Source organism: Entelurus aequoreus, linkage group LG03 (genome assembly GCF_033978785.1).
Source record: "Entelurus aequoreus isolate RoL-2023_Sb linkage group LG03, RoL_Eaeq_v1.1, whole genome shotgun sequence".
NCBI classification, from domain to species: Eukaryota; Metazoa; Chordata; class Actinopteri; order Syngnathiformes; family Syngnathidae; genus Entelurus; species Entelurus aequoreus.
The window spans coordinates 90075869-90100368 of NC_084733.1; the positions used below are offsets into that span (position 1 = coordinate 90075869).

Below are 24500 nucleotides of genomic sequence, written 5' to 3' on the forward strand. Positions count from 1 at the left end.
CACATGAGTCAACTCGGTATTGATTAATCACACGAGTCAACCCGGTATTGATTAATCACACGAGTCAACTCAGTATTGATTAATCACACGAGTCAACTCAGTATTGATTAATCACATGAGTCAACTCAGTATTGATTAATCACACGAGTCAACGCAGTATTGATTAATCACATGAGTCAACTCAGTATTGATTAATCACATGAGTCAACTCAGTATTGATTAATCACATGAGTCAACTCAGTATTGATTAATCAGAAGAGTCAACTCAGTATTGATTAATCACATGAGTCAACTCAGTGTTGATTAATCACATGAGAGTCAACTCAGTATTGATTAATCACACGAGTCAACACAGTATTGATTAATCACATGAGTCAACTCAGTATTGATTAATCACATGAGTCAACTCAGTATTGATTAATCACACGATTCAACTCAGTATTGATTAATCACACGAGTCAACTGAGTATTGATTAATCACACGAGTCAACTCAGTATTGATTAATCACACGAGTCAACTCAGTATTGATTAATCACATGAGTCAACTGAGTATTGATTAATCACATGAGTCAACTGAGTATTGATTAATCACACGAGTCAACTCAGTATTGGTTAATCACACGAGTCAACTCAGTATTGATTAATCACACGGGTCAACTCGGTATTGATTAATCACATGAGTCAACTCAGTATTGATTAATCACATGAGTCAACTCAGTATTGATTAATCACACGAGTCAACTCAGTATTGATTAATCACACGAGTCAACTGAGTATTGATTAATCACATGAGTGACCTCAGTATGGATTAATGACATGAGTCAACTCAGTATTGATTAATCACATGAGTCACCTCAGTATTGATTAATCACACGAGTCAACTGAGTATTGATTAATCACACGAGTCAACCCAGTATTGATTAATCACATGAGTCAACTCAGTATTGATTAATCACACGAGTCAACTCAGTATTGATTAATCACACGAGTCAACTGAGTATTGATTAATCACATGAGTCAACTGAGTATTGATTAATCACATGAGTCAACTGAGTATTGATTAATCACATGAGTCAACTGAGTATTGATTAATCACACGAGTCAACTGAGTATTGATTAATCACATGAGTCAACTGAGTATTGATTAATCACACGAGTCAACTGAGTATTGATTAATCACATGAGTCAACTCAGTATTGATTAATCACACGAGTCAACTGAGTATTGATTAATCACACGAGTCAACTCAGTATTGATTAATCACATGAGTCAACTGAGTATTGATTAATCACACGAGTCAACTCAGTATTGATTAATCACATGAGTCAACTGAGTATTGATTAATCACACGAGTCAACTGAGTATTAAGATAGGATAGGATTGGACTTTATTGTCATTGCACAAGTACAACGAAACTATGTTTTCAGCACAAACCCGTTCAGGATTAGAGAAACGGTGTACAGGGTTACAGAACAGGAACGCTGATGGGTCGCCACGAGGCGCCCCGTAAAAGATAAGAAAAAGGTAAAACGCTGGGGAAGAAGATGAGTAAAAAAATACAATCTAGACTGGGCTCCTAAGGGGGCCTAGTCTGGAGTGGGGAAAAACCTCCATGCCATGCACACATAAACATGTTACATTTAATCACGACAACTCGCAACAGAGGGGCGGGGAGTTGGGGCCCTGGAGGTCGACTGCTGCTATGAAGCGCTGCCAGCCGTCCATCACCCCGAAAAGGAATCAAGCGGTGGTGAAGGCGTGGGGTGGGGTGTGTATATGCCCATTGAGTATTGATTAATCACATGAGTCAACTGAGTATTGATTAATCACACGAGTCAACTCAGTATTGATTAATCACATTTTTGACTGCCCTAGTAAATATGTAGATATTCTTTTATTTTTTTCAGACAATGACGCAAGAGCCAATCTGAGGAGGCCGGTGAGCTCAGTCGTAATGCCCCCAAGGTCCAGCTCAGGTGTGACCCCCGTCCTCAAGACCCCATTTGTGCTTCTATCCAGGACAATGTTGGAATGAATACTTCTTTTTGGTGTTGTTGTAGTGGCTGGGGGAGCCAACATAGACGAGAGGCTTAAAGCAGCGCGGGAAAGGAGAGAGGAGCAGCAGAAGTTACTCGGTATGTGGCGTCGCGTTAAGTCCAAACTCTGTTGCTATTTGCTGATTTTTTTATTTTTTTTTCCCCCGCGCACCGAAAAGCCTGGCGGGTGCAGAGCAGGCAGGAGCGTGAGCAGCGAGCCAAGCTGCACTACGAGCAGCAGCTGCAGGAGCGCCAGAGGAAGCTGCGGGAGCAAAAGATCAAGGAGGAGAGTAGACGCTACGCCGTGGAGGAGAAACGCAAACTGCGACTCCTGGAGGAAAAAGTGAGTTTAGGGCCCTGAAGCGTGCTGCCGTACGTTCTGGCAATGCATAAACCCACTGTCAGGTTCAAACACTGATGACATCTATTAAACAAGACAAGAAGCAAGGAATTAGAGACAGAATTCAATTTAGCTCAATTGAGGAGAAACCCGTAGACACTGCACCCTTGCACAGTGTCATCCCACGCTCTGAGGAAAGATTGTACGCCTCCTCTTTTATGTGGACTTTCCCTGATTACATGGCAACAGCTGTTTCTAAGGGAGGGGGGTCATAAACAGCCATCGCCTTGGGTTACAAAACAGTTCAAAGAAAAGGTCGTAAAACAGTTCACAGAAAAGGTGCCTGGAGGGGGGGTCAGGCCCTGCCTCCTCTCTGCTTTGTAGATCTCGGGTAGAAACAAAATCTTCCTGTGGATTACAATACATCAAAGAAACCGACACCCTCATGTCGCTCCCCATCCTACACAGTGGAGTTTTACAAGCCTTTTGGATTGGTAAGATCAAAGACAGCTTTTGTCTGCTCGCCGGGAACTCATTGAAACACAAAGTTTTGTGATAACTTAGATACAATTATTCTGACACCCACTTTTTTTAGAGTCATGAGGGGCGGAGCCTATCCCAGCTGACTGGAAACACGTTACAGTAAATGCTACAGATTTATTTATTTTTTTAAATGTATTATTATTATTTTTTTACAGATTTATTTGACATAAACAACATGACTAAACATGCTAACCGCTAAGCGAGAGCTCTTGAACGTAAACAAGGGGTGGATGGATCGACGCAAAGATCAATAGCAACGAGACCTACATAGAGGTATTTGTTTCATGTCTCTAAGACGTTCCTACCGGAAGTTACAAGCAGTTTTGTCTTGAGTTTTCCTCTGAGGAGCAGTTTTTTCTTTGTTTTTTTCAAAAATTATGTAGAGCACAATTTTGAGTTTTGGGGTTCGGTTTTTTTTTAGATGGCAATTTCCACCAGTACTGATGTGTGTGAGAATTTTGGTGAGTTTTGAAGTATTTTAGGGGGGTCAAATTACAGCTCAAAAATAAAAAATGAGTGTTTTTAGTCATTTTTTGTCTTGAAGGGGAAATTGCCAACTTCCTGTTGGTTTTTGCCCGAAGATGTGAAATTATGAATTGTAGGTCTAAGTGAGACCTACATACAGGTTTTGTTTCATGTCTCTACGACCTTCCTAGTGGGAGTTACAGGCAGTTTGTTTTTTGCTAGAGCGCAATTTTGATTTTTGGGGTTTGGTTTTTTTACTAAAGTGTGCTGTCACAGTTTTTCTATGTGTGTACAAAATTTGGTGAGTTTTGAAGCATGTTAAGGGGGGCAAAGTAGTGCGCAAAGCTGCGGAAATATATTTATAATATAATCACTAAATGGTCCCTAGTGTGTGAATGTGAGTGTGAATGTTGTCTATCTGTGTTGGCCCTGCGATGAGGTGGCGACTTGTCCAGGGTGTACCCCGCCTTCCGCCCGAATGCAGCTGAGATAGGCTCCAGCACCCCCCCCTCCGACCTCAAAAGGGACAAACGGTAGAAAATAGATGGATGGATAACCCCCAATTCCAACCTTTTAATGCTGAGTGCCAAGCAGGGAGGTAACGGGTCCCATGTTTTATAGTCTTTGGTATGACTCGGCCGGGGTTTGAACTCACCACCTACCCATCTCAGGGCGGACACTCTAACCACTTTGACTGCAAAATGCGATACAGATTTTGGGCCATAACGCTCATTTTTCATCACACCTTCACTGGTACTTTGGAGGTCATCCTGTATTACAGCAGCCTTGAATTGTTTTCAACTTTTAAAATGATTTTTTAAAGGAGCGCAATGAAACGACGGTGCGCAGGACGCAGGAAAAGAGCCAAAAAGCCCAACAGAACTTCAGTCAGACTCTGAGAGGCAGGAAGCCCACCAGTACTGGTAAAACACCATTCCAATTCCATCTTCTTCTCTTTGAACTTTCAATTCTTGGTATCATGTGGTCTAACTTTTCCTGGCACATCTAATCGTTTGTCTGGTTTTTCTCTGCCGAACTTTGACATTTTCACTGCATCCATTCATCCGCACGTTAGTTCCACGTCACTTAGCCCTCAGCACATGGGAGAAGAACCTGGTGAGTCGCCTGCTAACCCCCACAAGCTCTTATCTGGCCCGAAGCAAGAGCTCTGCTTGCCAGTCGGGAGAAGAAGGTATTGACCCCCAGCAGGACACAAAGCATCATGGGACTTCTAACAGCTTGCAGAAACCTCTTCTTTGCGCTCCTCTTTGACTAACGCTGCTCTTCTCCCGTTCTCCTCACACACATTCCCCTCGTGTCCACCCTGTCCTCTTCATAACATTCCCTGCACATTTACCTCTGAACACCACCTCAGTCGTTCATATTTGTCGCCGCGCAGTTTCCTTCTACTCCACAACCAGCAGCAGCTCCAGCAGCGCCCCGCAGAGACCCCAGGAGCCAAAACCGCAGATCCAGAGGCCACAGAACCAGAGGCTTCAGAATCGCAGACCCCAGGAGCTGAAACCGCAGATCCAAAGGTCGCCGAACCAGAGGCTGCAGAGCCAGAAACCCCAGGAACAAAAACCTCAGAACCAGAGACTCCTGGAACAGAAACCCCAGAACCAGAGGCCTCAGAACCAGAGGCTTCAGAACCAGAGACCACAGGAACAGAAACCCCAGAACCAGAGGCCTCAGAACCAGAGACCCCAGGAACAGAAACCCCAGATCCAGAGGCTTCAGAATCGCATACTACAGAACCAGAGACCGAAACCCTCCTTGAGTCCCAGCCACAGCCAGACCAGAAGCACCAACAATAGACAGGTGACATTTTAACCCCCGTAATGACCTAAGGAAACAAAACAAGATTGATTGATTGATTGATTGAAACTTTTATTAGTAGATTGCACAGTACAGTACATATTCCGTACAATTGACCACTAAATGGTAACACCCGAATAAGTTTTTCAACTTGTTTAAGTCGGGGTCCACGTTAATCAATTCATGGTATGACTTCAGCTAAGGTTAGCACATTACTTTGACAATCCTTCAATCGGAATACCATCTTTGATTTGGAGTTCTGAAGAACACAGTTATGACCAGTAAACCCTAAACCAAGCAATCGCGGCCTTCTTATCAATCAATCAATCAATCAATCAAACTTTATTTATAAAGCACTTTTCATACATAAAAGAAATGCGACGCAAAGGGCTTTACAAAGTTAAAAACAACACCCCGGTGACCCATATCCCCCATTCTCACATACGTACGCACGGACACAGATACCCAACACACACACAACATACACACATACATAACCATATGGACAGATGATTGCATGGCTGCGTACAGAGGAGACATGTGAGTAAACACTATCACATCTGCACCAGGAGGTCATCAGACCATGGCCACCAGGACGCTGACACAGCCGATAACCCCTGAGGCAGATGGCTCATCTGAGGAACGTTGGAAAAATAAAAATAATAAAACTTGTAAAATAGTAAGAACCATGAGTAGAGTAAAGAATAAAATACAAGTAGGACATACGAAGATTAATAGAAAAATAAATAAATATACAGTAAATAAATATAACGAAATAAAATCTGAATTAATAATTAGGAGATGAGTGCCGGAGGATCTGAAAGATAAGAAGGCCCAATACCATAAAAAACCATTTATAAACCATAAGGAGAACCTTAAAATGGATCCTGAAACACACGGGGAGCCAATGCAGGGATTTTAAAACTGGTGTAATGTGAGCCCACCTTCTGGTCGTGCCGCTGAATTTTGGAGTCATTGCAAAGGTGTAATAACCTTTTTAGGAAGACCACAAAGCAGGTTTTACATTAATCTATCCGTGTTGCCCTGAGAGAGAATTGGGGCGAACTCTGGCTATATTCTTAAAATGATAAAAACCTGTTTTTGTTGTATTTTTTACATGTGGTATAAAACTAAGGTCAGAGTCGAAAACCAGGACCAGATTTTTCACTTGTAGTGATGGAGTTAAAGACAATGCTGGTAATTTTGATATGTGTTTCTCTCTCAGGGTCTCAGGGCCGATGACTTAAGACTTAGACCTAAACTTAGACTTCCTTTGATTGTCATTCAAATTTGAACTTTACAGTACAGATAAGAACGAAATTTCGTTGCATTAGCTGGTTGTAGTGCAGGATCAAAGAGCAATAAGGTGCAGATATAAATAAATAGATTACTGCACAGATAAATATATTGCACGTTTATGGATGTATGTTATATCGTCTTTATATTCCAGCCAGTTAATCCGTTTTCCGGGGGGGAATTGAGGGATTATTTTGATGCGTTCAAGAGTCTTATGGCCTGAGGGAAGAAGCTGTTACAGAACCTGGAGGTTCTGCTACGGAGGCTGCGGAACCTCTTCCTAGAGTCCAGCAGTGAAAACAGTCCTTGGTGGGGGTGGGACGAGTCTCTGCAGGTTTTCTGTGCCCTGGATAGGAGGTACAGGAGTCCTGATGGTCTCACCACTCTCTGCAGAGACTTCCAGTCTGAGGCACTGCAGGCTCCAGTCCAGACAGAGATGCAGTTGGTCAGTATAGGCGCTCTATAGTGCCTCTGTAGAATGTGGTGAGAACGGGGGGTAGGGAGCTGTGCTCTTTTCATCCGACGCAAAAATTGCATGCGCTGCTGAGCTCTCCGTTGTGTAGGGACCGGGTCATATCGTCAGTTATCTGCACCCCCCAGGAACTTGGTGCTGCTTACGATCTCCACTGCTATTGATGAAGAGTGGAGTGTGGCTGGACTGGTGCCTCCTTAAGACTTCAGTCTTGTCCTGGTTAAGCTGTAAAGAGTTATCTGCCATCCAGGACTTAATATCTGAAGTGCAATTAAAAAGAGTATCGATCTTATGTCGGCTGTGAGTCCAAAGACAAAAGCGTTCTTGTTTTGTTAAAGACAAAACTGTGAGAGTCCTGAAAACAAACATGGATTCATGAACTCAGGCCATGAACTCAGCTGTGAATACAAAACATTGCAATACATTCCAGATCCAAGAAGTCCTTTTTCGAATGTTTTGGTCTTGTTTCTGGTTTCAGCCTAAAACCAGCATGCAGCATGATGCTAACAAGAGGAACATCAGCCCGAGTGTTCGCTCACCTCCCAACAAAACCAGCAGGACAGCATCATCTCCCTCTCCAGACCAGTAGGAGCACTTTAAATGCATAGCCTCAGAAAGTCACACCCAGCACGGGAACTAAGTGGCATGTCTTTCGGTTGACTTCAAAGAGTCCATAGAAGATCTGGCCGGCGGCATTCCATCCCTCTGCAACTGGACCTGCCGTCTGTTCCTGAGGAAGATGCTCCCATCTGCACATCGGTTTTGTCGCCCGGCAACTCCAGGCCTGCCAGAATATCCGCCGAAGGTCAGCATGAAGACGAAATGGAGGACTCTCCCGAGGATCCTTCAGACCTGCTCGGCTTTGAGGCAGAACTTGACGGCAGAACCGCCGGAGATGGAAGTGAGTTCCTCCGTTACTTGAATTTGATCATTGCGAGGACGACACAAGCTGATGTTTCTTCTCGTTAGGTCCCTCCAAGTTTCCTCCTTGTCTACCAGAAGTCCAGCTCAGGGCTTTGGCCGGTACCAGCGACCCAGAAGAAAGCTCCCGTCTCCTGGCTGAGAAGAGGCGTGAGGCCCGCCTGCTCAGAGAGCGAGAGGAACAGGAGAGCCTCCAAGCGGCCGAGGCAGAAAGGTAAGTGTCAGGTTCAAACACTGATGACATCTATTAAACAAGGCAAAAGGCAAAGAATTAAACAGAGACAGAATTCAATTTGGATTAAATATATTGAGGAGAGTCGCCGTCTCAGCACGCTCTGCCAAAAGATTGTACTCCTCCTTCTTTACTTGACTTTCTCCCACCACCTGCCCACAGCTGCTTCCAAAGGGAAGTGGGTCGTAAACAGCGTTGCCTTTGGTTACCGAACAGTTCAAAAGAAGAGGTCGTAAAATAGTTCAAAAAGACTTCCAGAAAATAGTTCAAAGAGAGTTCGTAAAATACTTCAAAAAGAGTTTGTCTGGAAATTGGGCAGATCCTTGGTTCTCTCTATGAAGTCCTTGTGGAGTTTTACGAGCCTTCTTCTTGGTTGGTTTCAAAGACAGCCTTTTGTCTTTTTGCCCGGAACTCATTTCAACACAAAAGTTTTTTGTGATAACTTACAAACAATTATTCTAACAGTAAGCGCCAAACATGCGGACCTATGGGTGTTTAAAGGCCTACTGAAAGCCACTACTAGCGACCACGCAGTCTGATAGTTTATATATCAATGATGAAATCTTAACATTGCAACACATGCCAATACGGCCGGGTTAACTTATAAAGTGACATTTTAAATTTCCCAGGGAACTTCCGGTTGAAAACGTCTATGTATGATGACGTTTGCGTGTGACGTCAATGGTTGAAACGGAAGTATAAACAACCCTTTTGTGTGAATGAGTGTAAATGGTTGAGGGAGGTTTTTTTGGTTGGTGCACTAATTGTAAGTGTATCTTGTGTTTTTTATGTTGATTTAATTAAAAAAAAACAAAAAAAAACAAAAAAAACCGATACCGATAATAAAAAACCGATACCGATAATTTCGGATATTACATTTTAACGCATATATCGGCTGATAATATCGGCAGGCCGATATTATCGGACATCTCTAGTTACATCAATATTTTTTAACGTCACACAATCTTCTTTCGTTTTTTATTTATTTATATTATGTTTATAAAGTCAGTAAATACGTCCCTGGACACATGAGGACTTTGAGTATGACCAATGTATGATCCTGTAACGACTTGGTATCAGATGATACCTAAATGTGTGGTATCATCCAAAACTAATGTCAAGTACCAAAGAAGAGAAGAATAAGTGATTATTACATTTTAACAGAAGTGTAGATAGAACATGTTGAAACAGAAAATAAGCAGATATTAACACTAAATGAACAAGTAGATTAATAATCCATTTTTACAGTTTGTCCTTTATAGTGTTGGCAAAATAATCGTATATGTCAGCAGACTAATTAGGAGTCTTTGTTTATTTACTTACTACTAAAAGACAAGTTGTCTAGTATGTTCACTATTTTATTTAAGGACTATATTACAATAATAAACATATGTTTCATGTACACTAACATTTTTTGTTGAAATTAAGACAATAATGACATTTTTTGTGGTCCCCTTTACTTAGAAAAGTACCAAAAAGTACCGAAATACACTACCGTTCAAAAGTTTGGGGTCACATTGAAATGTCCTTATTTTTGAAGGAAAAGCACTGTACTTTTCAATGAAGATAACTTTAAACTAGTCTTAACTTGAAAGAAATACACTCTATACATTGCTAATGTGGTAAATGACTATTCTAGCTGCAAATGTCTGGTTTTTGGTGCAATATCTACATAGGTGTATAGAGGCCCATTTCCAGCAACTATCACTCCAGTGTTCTAATGGTACAATTGGCTCATTGGCTCAGAAGGCTAATTGATGATTAGAAAACCCTTGTGCAATCATGTTCACACATCTGAAAACAGTTTAGCTCGTTACAGAAGCTACAAAACTGACCTTCCTTTGGGCAGATTGAGTTTCTGGAGCATCACATTTGTGGGGTCAATTAAACGCTCACAATGGCCAGAAAAAGAGAACTTTCATCTGAAACTCGACAGTCTATTCTTGTTCTTAGAAATGAAGGCTATTCCACAAAATTGTTTGGGTGACCCCAAACTTTTGAACGGTAGTGTACTTTTGGTACCGGTACCGGTACCAAAATATCGGTATCGGGACAACACTAATACACACACACCGAGTATCCACTGGCAGAAATGTAGAACGGCGCCTATGTGGACACGGGGCCTAAAACTAGTCCATGTCTTCAGGCGGAGTCGCGAAGAACTGGAGCGCCGCAGGGCCGAGGCGCAGCGTCTGATCGCCGACAAGAGGAGGCGGGAGGAGGAGGAGCAGAGGCGGGCGGAGGAGGAGATCGCTCAGGCCAGGAGGGAAGCAGCTCTTCTGCATAAAAAGGTGCAAACGTCTCTGCGGTTCTGAAACAAATACCCTAATCCTGGGGGTCGGCAACCCGCGGCTCTTTAGCGCCGCCCTAGTGGCTCTCTGGAGATTTGTCAAAAATGTATGAAGAATGGAAAAAGATGAGGGGGGAAAAAATCTATTTTTTTGTTTTAGTATGGTTTCTGTAGGAGGACAAACATGACACAAACCTCCCTAATTGTTATAAATCACACTGTTTATATTAAACATGCTTCACTGATTCGAGTATTTGGCGAGCGCCGTTTTGTCCTACTAATGTTGGCGGTCCTTGAACTCACCTTAGTTTGTTTACATGTACAACTTTCTCCGACTTTCTAGGACGTGTTTTATGCCACTTCTTTTTCTGCCTCATTTTGTCCACCACACTTTTAACGTTGTGCATGAGTGCACAAAGGTGAGTTTTGTCGATGTTATTGACTTGTGTGGAGTGCTAATCAGACATATTTGGTCACTGCATGACTGCAAGCTAATCGATGCTAACATGCTATTTAGGCTAGCTATATGTACATATTGCATCATTATGCATCATTTGTAGCTATATTTGAGGTCATTTAGTTTCCTTTAAGTCCTCTTAATTAAATTTATATCTCATGATACATGTAAATATGGCTTTTAATTTTTCGCGGCTCCGGACAGATTTGTTTTTGTATTTTTGGTCCAATATGGCTCTTTCATCATTTTGGGTTGCCGACCCCTGCCCTAATGGATAATTCTTTGACGCAGAGGGAGGAGGAACAAACCAGGGAGCGAGAAAAAGCAGCCCAGTTGGCGAAGGAGCGAGAGATGCTCGCCCAGAAAGAAGAAGCAGAACGCCAAGTCAGGAAGAAGGTGACTTTTTAATCATTCTTTATTCATTGGATTTCTTCTAATGGAACACAGGTTAACTTACCTTAGATCAGGGGTCACCAACCTTTTTGAAACCAAGGGCTACTTCTTGGGTAGTGATTAATGCGAAGGGCTACCAGTTAGATACACACTTAAATAAATTGCCAGAAGTAGCCAATTTGCTCAATTTACCTTTAACTCTGTTATTATTAATAATTAATGATATTTATCTTTGTGGAAACACTGATCATCTTAATGATTTCTCACAATAAATATATATAGAAACAGATAAATATCAATATGCAACACTTTATTTTTATATTTTCTCTAAGTGCACATTTTTCAAATTGAACATTTTCAAATGATCACTTCTAAGACAGTCTTGTGAAATCACAATATCCCATTTTAACTAGCTAGCCACTAACATTTTTTAACAAATCATGAATTACTTTGTACCATGTTTGTACAAATAATAACTCATGTAAAATACAAAAGTAAACTCTCAAATTTTTAAATCATGTCACACTTTGAACTGGACACCAAATCTGTTATCTGTTTCTTTGTCAGTTAGTGGGAAGCCTGGCATTGCATGCTGTTAACTAGTGTGTTGTACTCTGGTGTGTAACTTGACACTGCAACTCTGAGTGAGTCTTGCAGATGTGCATCAGTGAGGCGTGTTCTGTGTTTGTTCTTGATGAAGTTCATGTCAGAAAAGGCTGATTCACAAAGATAAGATTTTTCCTCATTGTTTGTGGAACCTTCTTAATCTTTTGGACATATTTTCACAGCAATCTGGCCTTAAGCTTAATTATGATAAATGTAAAATGTTAAGGATCGGAAATCTAAAGGGAACGTCCTTTCGAATGAAATGCAAAGTGCCTGTTTTGTGGACAGATGGACCAGTTAACATACTTGGTGTTGTTGTCCCAGAAAATCTGGAAGATCTAGGCTCAGTAAATTATGATAATCGACTAAGAAAGCTGGACAAAATTATGCAATTATGGAAAGGGAAATCCCTATTATATGCAATCTGTTGTGTTCCCTAATTTTTTTCTGTGTACATGAATGAAGGTGTGTGTTGCTGAGTCCGACTTGGACATTATCTGGACTGGGCCTGGTTTTAAAAACCCTTTAAACAAATCTAATTTCATTGACAACCGGGTCTGTTGAAGATAAGGCCCTTTTTTAAAAAATAAAATAAAATAAGATAAATAAATAAAAAACATTTTCTTGGATAAAAAGGAAAGTAAAACAATATAAAAATAATTACATAAAAAATAGTAATTAATGAAAATGTTAGTGGACCAGCAGCCTATACAATCATGTGTGCTTCAGGGACTGTGTCCCTTGCAGATGTGTTGTCTATGTTGTGGGAACCAGAATATTGGTAGCAGAAAGAAATAACCCCTTTTGTGTGAGTGGGTGTGGATGAGTGTGCATGGGGGAGGTTGTTTGGGTTGATGCACTGATTGAAAGTGTATCTTGTGTTTTTTATATGTAGATTTAATTAAAATAAAAATAAAAAAATTTAATTTTTTTTTTTTATTATTTTTTTTTTTATTATTTTAAAAAAAATTTTTTTTTTTTTTTTTTTTTTAGAACAGGCCCGCGGGCGACTCATCTGGTCCTTACGGGCGACCTGGTGGTGGCGTTGGTGACCCCTGCCTTAGATAGTTTAGTGAAGAAGTCCCCAAACTTTTCCAGTCCCAGCCAAAATAATTTGTCTGGGAGCCTGCCTATCTATTTATATGTATACATAATGTATATGTGTATGTATATATATATATACAGTGGTGGTCAAAAGTGTACGTACACTTGTAAAGAACATCATGTCATGGCTCTCTTGACTTTACAATCATTTCTACAACTCTTATATTTTTGTGATGTAGTGATAGGAGCACATACTTGTTGGTCACAAAAAAACATTCATGAAGTTTGCTTCTTTTATGAATTTATTATGGGTCTACTGAAAATGTGCTGGGTCAAAAGTATACATACAGCAATGTTAATATTTGCTTACATGTCCCTTGGCAAGTTTACCTGCAATAAGGCGCTTTTGGTAGCCATCCACAAGCTTCTGATTGAATTTTTTGACCACAAAATTGGTGCGGTTCAGCTAAATGTGTTGCTTTTCTGACATGGACTTGTTTCTTCAGCATTGTCCACACGTTTTAAGTCAGGACTTTGGGAAGGCCATTCCAAAACCTTCATTCTAGCCTGATTTAGCCATTCCTTTACCACTTTTGAGGTGTGTTTGGGGTCATTGTCCTGTTGGAACACCCAACTGCGCCCAAGACCCAACCTCCAGGCTGATGATTTTAGCTTGTCCTGAAGAATTTGGAGCTTAGAGTGTCCGCCCTGAGATCGGTAGGTTGGAGTTCAAATCCCAGCCGAGTCATACCAAAAACTATAAAAATGGGACCCATAACCTCCCTGTTTGGCACTCAGCAACAAAGGGTTGGAGTTGGGGGTTAAATCACCAAAATGATTCCCGGGCGCGGCGCCGCTGCTGCCCACTGCTCCCCAAGGGGATGGGTCAAATGCAGAGGACAATTTCACCACATCTAGTGTGTGTGTGACAATCATTGGTACTTTAATCTTTAATCCTCCTTTTTCATTGTCCCATTTACTCTCTGTAAAGCACCAGTTCCATTGGCAACAAAACAGGCCCGGAACATAATACTACCACCACCATGCTTAACGGTAGGAGTGGTGTTCATGGGATTAAAGGCCTCACCTTTTCTCCTCCAAACATATTGCTGGGTATTGTGGCCAAACAGCTCCATTTTTGTTTCATCTGACCCACAGAACTTTCCTCCGGAAGGTCTTATCTTTGTCCATGTGATGTCAGATAAAACAAAAATGGAGCTGTTTGGCCACAATACCCAGCAATCAGCCAGCTCTCCGAACTTTGGCACTCCAGCAGCACTGAGAGCGGACTCAGCCAAACTACCTCTAGATAATGTTGCGATTTTCTATGCCAGCAAAGAAATTGACTCCAAAAAAAAACCCTCCAACATAAGTTAAGTAAGGCTCCACTTTTACAAAAATGCGCTAGCTTGATGCTAATATGCATTGGCTTTGCTATTGACATGCCATTGATTACCATTAGCGATTTTACATGGCGATTTCAACACCTCTGAAATTGTCAATACAAACTACAACTAATATGCACGTTACAATCCAACAGCTGGTGCCTAGTAGGCACAATACTTACAGTATTAACACTTTTTAGGGCGCAACAAAAGACTAGACAGCTAAGACTGACTAGCCAACACACCATAAACTATACAATGGTGCTATCTAGCGTCTTGGACTTGCAACTGTGAATGAGACTCAGAAATGTGGACACCAGTTATCATAATCGGCTTATTTTTAACAACAGTTCATATTTATAAACACACACAATAGTACCAAAAATTGGTAATGTTAAGTAGATTTGATTCCCATCGGGAATTGATATCGCATCAGTTAAAATGTGATCGGTACACAGCCCAATCTATGCCATCGTGTGCATAGTAAAAATAACTAGAAAATTCCCACGGAAATTTGGATGGGCCTGCTATCTGTGCCCTGGGCCTTTGGCCGGGGGCGTTCCCAGGCCAGCCGGGAGACATAGTCTTCCCAACGTGTCCTGGGTCTTTCCCGTGGCCTCCTCCCGGTCGGACGTGCCCTAAACACCTCCCTAGGGAGGCGTTCGGGTGGCATCCTGACCAGATGCCCGAACCACCTCATCTGGCTCCTCTCCATGTGGAGGAGCAGCGTCTTTACTTTGAGTTCCTCCCGGATGACAGAGCCCCTCACCCTATCTCTAAGGGAGAGCCCCGCCACCCGGCGGAGGAAACTCATTTGGGCCGCTTGTACCTGTGATCTTGTCCTTTCGGTCATAACCCAAAGCTCATGACCATAGGGGAGGATGGGAACGTAGATGGACCGGTAAATTGAGAGCTTTGCCTTCCGGCTCAGCTCCTTCTTCACCACCACGGATCGATACAACGTCCGCTTTACTGAAGACGCCGCACTGATCCGCCTGTCGATCACACCATCCACTCTTCCCTCACAAGTGAAGAAGACTCCGAGGTACTTGAACTCCTCCACTTGGGGCAGGGTCTGCTCCCCAACCCGGAGATGGCACTCCACCCTTTTCCGGGCGAGAACCATGGACTCGGACTTGGAGGTGCTGATTCCCGTCCCAGTCGCTTCACACTCGGCTGCGAACCGATCCAGTGAGAGCTGAAGACCTTGGCCAGATGAAGCCATCAGGACCACATCATCTGCAAAAAGCAGAGACCTAATCCTGCAGCCACCAAACCAGATCCCCTCAACGGCCTAGAAATTCTGTCCATAAAAGTTCTGAACAGAATCGGTGACAAAGGGCAGCCTTGGCGGAGTCAGACCCTCACTGGAAACGGGTCCGACTGACTGCCAGCAATGCGGACCAAGTTCTGGCACTGATCACTCGTGACGAAGACTCTGAGGTACTTGAACTCCTCCACTTGGGGCAAGATCTCCTCCCCAACCCGGAAATGGCACTCCACCTTTTCCCGGGCGAGAACCATGGACTCTGACTTGGAGGTGCTGATTCTCATCCCAGTCGCTTCACATTCTGCTGCGAACCGATCCAGTGAGAGCTGAAGATCCTGGCCAGATGAAGCCATCAGGACCACATCATCTGCAAAAAGCAGAGACCTAATCCTGCAGCCACCAAACCAGATCCCCTCAACGGCCTGGAAATTCTGTCCATAAAAGTTCTGAACAGAATCGGTGACAAACGGCAGCCTTGGCGGAGTCCAACCCTCGCTAGAAACGGGTCCGACTGACTGCCGGCAATGCGGACCAAGCTCTGGCACTGATCACTCGTGACGAAGACTCTGAGGTACTTGAACTCGTCCACTTGGGGCAAGATCTCCTCCCCAACCTGGAAATGGCACTCCACCTTTTCCCGGGCGAGAACCATGGACTCGGACTTGGAGGTGCTGATTCCCGTCCCAGTCGCTTCACACTCGGCTGCGAACCGATCCAGTGAGAGCTGAAGATCCTGGCCAGATGAAGCCATCAGGACCACATCATCTGCAAAAAGCAGAGACCTAATCCTGCAGCCACCAAACCAGATCCCCTCAACGCCCTAGAAATTCTGTCCATAAAAGTTCTGAACAGAATCGGTGACAAAGGGCAGCCTTGGCGGAGTCCGACCCTCGCTGGAAACGGGTCCGACTGACTGCCGGCAATGCGGACCAAGCTCTGGCACTGATCACTCGTGACGAAGACTCTGAGGTACTTGAACTCCTCCACTTGGGGCAAGATCTCCTCCCCAACCCGGAAACGGCACTCCACCTTTTCCCGGGCGAGAACCATGGACTTTGACTTGGAGGTGCTGATTCCCGTCCCAGTCGCTTCACACTCGGCTCCGAACCGATCCAGTGAGAGCTGAAGATCCTGGCCAGATGAAGCCATCAGGACCACATCATCTGCAAAAAGCAGAGACCTAATCCTGCAGCCACCAAACCAGATCCCCTCAACGGCCTAGAAATTCTGTCCATAAAAGTTCTGAACAGAATCTGTGACAAAGGGCAGCCTTGGCGGAGTCCGACCCTCGCTGGAAACGGGTCCGACTGACTGCCGGCAATGCGGACCAAGCTCTGGCACTGATCACTCGTGACGAAGACTCTGAGGTACTTGAACTCCTCCACTTGGGGCAAGATCTCCTCCCCAACCCGGAAATGGCACTCCACCTTTTCCCGGGCGAGAACCATGGACTCGGACTTGGAGGTGCTGATTCCCATCCCAGTCGCTTCACACTCGGCTGCGAACCGATCCAGTGAGAGCTGAAGATCCTGGCCAGATGAAGCCATCAGGACCACATCATCTGCAAAAATCAGAGACCTAATCCTGCAGCCACCAAACCAGATCCCCTCAACGGCCTAGAAATTCTGTCCATAAAAGTTCTCAACAGAATCGGTGACGAAGGGCAGCCTTGGCGGAGTCCGACCCTCGCTGGAAACGGGTCCGACTGACTGCCGGCAATGCGGACCAAGCTCTGGCACTGATCACTCGTGACGAAGACTCTGAGGTACTTGAACTCCTCCACTTGGGTCGGGTGGCGTGGGCAGCAGCCTAAGCAGTTAAAGCCCAGACTTCCCTCTTCCCAGCCACTTCATCCAGCTCTTCCCGGGGGGGGATCCAGAGGCGTTCCCAGGCCAGCTGGGAGACATAGTCTTCCCAACGAGATTGAAAATCTTAACGGGCCGAATGTGGCCCGCGGGCCGTATTTTGCCCAGGTCCGTATTAATCCCATGACAGCCCTCATTCTAATATGAATTAAAGTCTTATTTTGCTTTCTATGCATTATAATCCTCATGAAATAGACACACAATATGATGCATTCTGTCTTCGCCATGAGGTCTGACGTGATTGAGATACTGTATACCACCGCTGTTTTTCTACCTCCAGCGACTGGAGGAGATCATGCGGCGGACCAGAAGAACAACTTCTCCCGACACGGTGAGACGGGCCAACCCTGCAGGGTCACAAGACGCTCGCAACATTGCAACCCTTGTGCGTCAAACCGCCTCCTTGACCTCATTCCCGCCCGCAGAAATCGGCGGCGGCGAGCATCTTACCGAAAGAGAGCTCGGAGCCTCCTGTGCACGGTGGCGCCGACAAGGTGCCGGAGGCGGGGTCCCGGCCCCAGCAGTTGGTCCTGGACGCCGCCGCCGCCGACGACATGGGGGTGCCCGTGGTGGCCTTCAAGGAGCGCAGGTCTCTCAGGACCCTGGAAGACATTCAGACGCACCAACGAGCCGGTGAGGTCATGCGACAACAATTATGACTATGGTCACTTCATTAGGCACACCTTTATGGACATTATAATGCTTGCAGGTTTGTTATTTTGTTGTTTTTTAAAAAAAATGAATTTATTAATCAATCCAACAAAACAATACCATAACAACGCAATCCAATTCCAAACCAAACCCGACCCAGCAACATTCAGAATTAGGGATGTCCGATAATGGCTTTATGCCGATATTGTCCAACTCTTTAATTACCGATACCGATATCAACCGATACCGATATCAACCGATATATACAGTCGTGGAATTAACACATTATTATGCCTAATTTGGACAACCAGGTATGGTGAAGATAAGGTACTTTTTAAAAAAATGAATCAAATAAAATAAGATAAATAAATTAAAAACATTTTCTTGAATAAAAAAGAAAGTAAAACAATATAAAAACAGTTACATAGAAACTAGTAATTAATGAAAATTTGTAAAATGAACTGTTAAAGGTTAGTACTATTAGTGGAGCAGCAGCACGCACAATCATGTGTGCTTACGGACCGTATCCCTTGCAGACTGTATTGATATATATTGATATATAATGTAGGAAGCAGAATATTAATAACAGAAAGAAACAACCCTTTTGTGTGAATGAGTGTGAATGGGGGAGGGAGGTTTTTTGGGTTGGTGCACTAATTGTAAGTGTATCTTGTGTTTTTTATGTGGATTTAATAAAAAAAAACAACCAAAAAAAAAAAACGATACTGATAATAAAAAAAACGATACCGATAATTTCCGATATTACATTTTAACGCATCTATCGGCCAATAATATCGGCAGACTGATATTATCGGACATCTCTATTCAGAATAGCAATAAACACAGCAGTTGAGGACACACAAACATGTAACGGAACATTCTAAAAGTAGTGAAACAAAAATGAATATTATCAACAACAGTATCAATATTAGTAACAATTTCAAAATAGCAGTGATTAAAATTCCCTCATTGATATCATCATTATACGGAGCCCCTAAAGGGACATGGGGGAAAAAAAATTTTTAATAATTTATTTTTTATTTTTTTAGACATGTTTCTCGTGCGCACTAGAAACTTTTTGTAAAGTTATAAAAAAATATATATATATATATATATTTTTTTAGACATGTATGTAGATACATGTCTAAAAAAAATTTAAAAAATTATAAATGTTTTTATTTTTTTATTTTATAACTTACTAAAAAGTTTCTCGTGCGCACGAGAAAGTTTTCCGTGCGCATGAGATACATGTCTAAAAGAAAAAATATATATATATATATATATATATATAAAAACAAAATTAATAAACATTAATAAAAATAAATAAAAATAAATGAAAAAAAGAACAATAGTTGAGTTTGATTGGCAGTCACTATAAGACAGTGATCTCAAACTGGTTTCCATTGAGGGCCACTTCAAAGTTATCAGAGGGCCGCTTGTAACAGCCAATAATGCATGAATTTGCCTCTGGATTTCATTATTAATCATATAAATTGCTTTAAAGGCCCAAGCTGTTTGTTTACATGCTTTTTTAAAATTTATCTTCGCTATTTGGGCTTATTGGACCCTAATTAGAATAAAAACTAAGAATCATCTTTTGATATGATGTACTTAGTCCATAAGTACACAAACGTGTACTTCATGTTCAGTGACATGCTAATTCCTATTTTTACACTTTTTTTTTTTTCCCCAAATTCCATTGTATGTTATACTCTTCTGACACCACCAGATGGCAGTGTAAGTGTCCACATAAGTGGCCATAAGACCCCAATTCAGTAGTGTACACAATTTTGGAAATAAGAGCTAAAAGGTGCTGTCCACGCATGTGGCCACTAAGCCTTTAGAGGTTTTAACTTAAGCAGACTGTCCATTTTACAATAAAAACTTAACATTTCCAAAATTTTACTGTAAAAGTGTTTTGTTTTGTTTTTTTTTACAACATTTTACGGTAAATGGAAAATCACTACCACTGGGTTTTTTTTGGTGGTGGAAGTTTTACGGAAAAATCTGGCCGGATTTTTGTGTTAATTGGTTTTTGCAACATGATATTGTTCATGAAAATATTATGTCATTCTGCCAGTTTTTCCTACCGTAAAAAACAAACGTACCGTCTTTCCATTTACAGTAATACACTGTTAAAAACAAGATTTCACAGTAAAAATACGGCGGCTCAGTCAACAGAATTTTTACGCAAAAAACTGTATTTTTTTCTCGATTTACAGTAATATATGCTGTAAATAACGCCGTAAAATTCATTGTCATTTTTAATTAATTTGATGGGTAGTTATGCTGTAAAATCATAAGTCAAGCAGGTATTTAAGTATTTATTTTTATTTAGACAAAAAAAGTTTGGAAAGTATGATGATATACTGTAATATTAGTTGCAATAATGGATACTATTAATCAGAATCAGAAATACTTTATTAAATCCCCGAGGGGAAATGACAATTTTCAGTACAATCCTATTCCAGATCAGACAAACATTACAGGGAGACAGAACAGGATCAAACATTACACGGAGACAGAACAGGATCACTGACTTTTAAAGTTTAAAAGGCGTGCAGTTTCAAGCAGTACACATATTTTTTCTGTCAAGATGACAAAAATCCATTACTTTTAGTTTTTTTGATTGATTGATTGAGAAGTTTATTGACATCTTAAAAAATGGAATCCATGTAATGCTTGAAAAAGGCAAATGGATGGCACAAAAAGCCAAAAAGGCTTGTTTCCATTGTGGTCCATTAAATAATCATTACATTTGATATATTCAATAATAAAAGATATATCACCTGTAAATTGTATATAAAAAATTACGTTAAAAAAAATGGACGTTAAAAAAATGGATACATTATGTACAGGTGTCAGGAGGATTTGAAAAAAATATTAGTGAGAAAATATGAAAAAAAGATCATGATATCGACCGATATAATAATAATAACATTTAAGGTGTGTCCAAACTTTTGGCCTGTACTGTATATATATATATATATGGGAAAAAAATCACAAGACTATTTCATCTCTACAGGCCTGTTTCATGAGGGGTTTCCTCAATCCTCAGGAGATTTAAATCTCCTGAGGATTGAGGAACCCCCTCATGAAACAGGCCTGTAGAGAGGAAATAGTCTTGTGATTTTTTCCCCACACATACATATTACGCTCTACCACGGTATCGAGCACTATTTTTTTTTTGGATAATCTAATTAAGACATATATATATATATATATATATATATATATATATATATATATATATATATATATATATATATATATATATATATATATATATATATATATATATATATATATATATATATATATATGTTTTTGTGGTTTATCCGTTAAACAGTGCTCAATACCGGGGTAGAGCGGAATATACGTTAGGTCAGGAAAAAACACAGAGGCTATTTCCTCCCTACAAGCCTGAAACACTTTTTCCATCCCTACAAGCCTGAAACAGGCTTGTAGGGATGGAATAGATTACGAAATGTGCTGCTCTGTCACAAGCAATGAACAAGCGTTTGGCCGGGCTGAGCTATTCTAATGTTGTCCATTTCTGGTTGTGTTTTTGTCCCCCCCTAGAGGTCATCTGAGTTCCTGCAAAGAGACAAGCAGTGACATCGCAAGGACGACAACAAGGCAGAATTTTGCTGCATGGAAAGTCCCCGCCATTCTTCTTCTGTGAGAATGTAACACTAAGGCTAACTTGTGTGTGTGTGTGTGTGTGTGTGTGTGTGTGTGTGTGTGTGTGTGTGTGTGTGTGTGTGTGTGTGTGTGTGTGTGTGTGTGTGTGTGTGTGTGTGTGTGTGTGTGTGTGTGTGTTGTATTTCTACCCTTCTTGAGACATAAAGAAGGAAAAGTATCTTCCATGTGAGGAGGTGTGACATAAATCATGGTCCCAATAACATTGCATCTAATAGACAATGTCTCATTTGCACCCCCTGGTGGTGACATCTATCAAAATGAGGGTGGTCCCAAAAAGGAGGGATTTTTCAAATTGAGTGTGTGTCGGTTTTAAAAAGTGCCCCTCTGGTCAACATATGAAATAACAAGTTTATGGGGAAAAAATTTGAAGTGCTCCCCCTCTGGTCAACATATGAAATACCAAGTTTATGAAAAAAAAATTGAAGTGCTCCCCCTCTGGTCAACATATGAAATAACAAGTTTATGAAAAAATGTTTGAAGTGCGCCCCCTCTGGTCAACATATGAAATAACAAGTTTATGAAAAAAAAATTAAGTGCGCCCCCTCTGGTCAACGTATGAAATAACAAGTTTACGGGAAAAAAAATTGAAGTGCTCCCCCTCTGGTCAACATATGAAATAACAAGTTTACGAGAAAAAAAATTGAAGTGCTCCCCCTCTGGTCAACATATGAAATAACAAGTTTACGAAAAAAAAATTTAAGTGCTCCCCCTCTGCTCAACATATGAAATAACAAATTTATGAAAAGAAAATTGAAGTGCTACCCCTCTGGTCAACATATGAAATAACAAGTTTATGAAAAAAAAAATTGAAGTGCTTCCCCTCTGGCCAACATATGAAATAACACGTTTATGAAAACAATTTGAAGTGCTCCCCCTCTGGTCAACATATGAAATAACAAGTTTATGAAAAAAAATTGAAGTGCTCCCCACTCTGGTCAACATATGAAATAACAAGTTTATGAAAAAAAAAATTGAAGTGCTCCCCCTCTGGTCAACATATGAAATAACAATTTTATTTAAAACAATTTGAAGTGCTCCCCCTCTGGTCAACATATGAAATAACAAGTTTATGAATTGTTTTTGAAGTGCTCCCCCTCTGGTCAACATATGAAATAACAAGTTTATGAAAAAGAATTGAAGTGCTCCCCCTCTGGTCAACATATGAAATAACAAGTTTATGAATTTGTTTTGAAGTGCTCCCCCTCTGGTCAACATATGAAATAACAAGTTTATGAAAAAATGTTGAAGTTATATATATGTATATATATATACATACATATAAATATACATACGTATTTACAACATCAATAATATATATATATATATATATATATATATATATATATATATATATATATATATATATATATATATATATATATATATATATATATTATTGATGCGATGAGGTGGCGACTTGTCCAGGGTGTACCCCGCCTTCCGCCCGAATGCAGCTGAGATAGGCTCCAGCACCCCCCGCGACCCCAAAAGGGACAAGCGGTAGAAAACGGATAGATGTTGTAAATACAAATCTATATACATCTAGAATGAGTGGTCCTAAAGAGGTAGGCATTTCGGAGGTCTCAAGAAGGTAAGAAATACAAGAATGTGTGTGTGTGTGTGTGTTTGAGTACTGCAATAGAATTAAGCACAGCAGGTTAATGAATGAATAGCAGCTTATTTCCACATTTCTCCACACAAGCGATACAGACACTGCCGCCTGTGTCACACAATCACAATGATGATGTTTGTTGCTGTTGCTGTTGCGTGGTGGTGCACTAACAGGAATATACTGAAATACTTTACAACTTCTACTCCTAGCTTCTTGCCACAAATAGCAATCACATGGTATTCCAAAGCTGATAAGGCAGGGGTGTCCAAAGTGTGGCCCGCACCTCAGTTTTTAGCATTTAAAAAAAAAAATACTATTACCAAAAATAAACATAAAAATTGGAATTAAAGAGTAAACAATTAATAACTAATAACACAAAGATGCCATGCAGGCAGTTTTTTTTACTTTAAAACTGACAATGTTAAAACAAATAATACACACTTAGAATCGACGGATAACTCTGAAGTTGATCTAGAGATTTAAGTGTAGAAAGTACAAATACGGTCCCCGGGACCTTTAGTCTTATTGTCTTTTAACTGTCATAGTTAAAGAAAATAATAATGAATCAAAATCAACATTGTTATGAAATATTGACCTATTCATGGCTCCATTTACTTCACATCAAAAAAAATTAGAGATGTCCGATTATATCGGCCTGCCGATATTATCGGCCGATATATGCGTTAAAATGTAATATCGGAAATTATCGGTATCGTTTTTTTTATTATCGGTATCGTTTTTAAAAAAAATTTTTTTTTAATTTTTTAAAATTAAATCCACATAAAAAACACAAGATACACTTACAATTAGTGCACCAACCCACAAAACCTCCCTCCCCTATTTACACTCATTCACACAAAAGGGTTGTTTCTTTCTGTTATTAATATTCTGCTTCCTACATTATATATCAATATATATCAATACAGTCTGCAAGGGATACAGTCCGTAAGCACACATGATTGTGCGTGCTGCTGGTCCACTAATAGTACTAACCTTTAACAGTTAATTTTACAAATTTTCATTCATTACTAGTTTCTATGTAACTGTTTTTATATTGTTGTACTTTCTTTTTTATTCAAGAAAATGTTTTTAATTTAT

General features: G+C 41.0%; 1 protein-coding gene across 3 annotated transcripts in view; it reads left to right on the forward strand.

Moving 5' to 3' along the window:
- LOC133647081 (MAP7 domain-containing protein 2-like) overlaps positions 1-22864 on the forward strand; it is a 62729-nt gene extending 39865 nt beyond the window's left edge. For 2 of the 3 annotated variants that reach the window (XM_062043162.1, XM_062043163.1), the window contains 14 exons: positions 1909-1977; positions 2062-2136; positions 2217-2380; positions 4209-4308; positions 4461-4577; positions 4761-5206; positions 7450-7556; positions 7640-7872; positions 7941-8106; positions 10271-10415; positions 11163-11267; positions 17715-17765; positions 17860-18067; positions 21668-22864. In XM_062043162.1, coding sequence (XP_061899146.1) covers positions 1909-1977; positions 2062-2136; positions 2217-2380; positions 4209-4308; positions 4461-4577; positions 4761-5206; positions 7450-7556; positions 7640-7872; positions 7941-8106; positions 10271-10415; positions 11163-11267; positions 17715-17765; positions 17860-18067; positions 21668-21678 — 1997 coding nt within the window. In that variant the 3' untranslated portion in view covers positions 21679-22864. The remainder of the gene's footprint in view (positions 1-1908; positions 1978-2061; positions 2137-2216; positions 2381-4208; positions 4309-4460; positions 4578-4760; positions 5207-7449; positions 7557-7639; positions 7873-7940; positions 8107-10270; positions 10416-11162; positions 11268-17714; positions 17766-17859; positions 18068-21667) is intronic. The other variant, XM_062043164.1, reaches the window with a different exon arrangement.
- The last annotated feature ends 1636 nt before the right edge of the window (positions 22865-24500 follow it).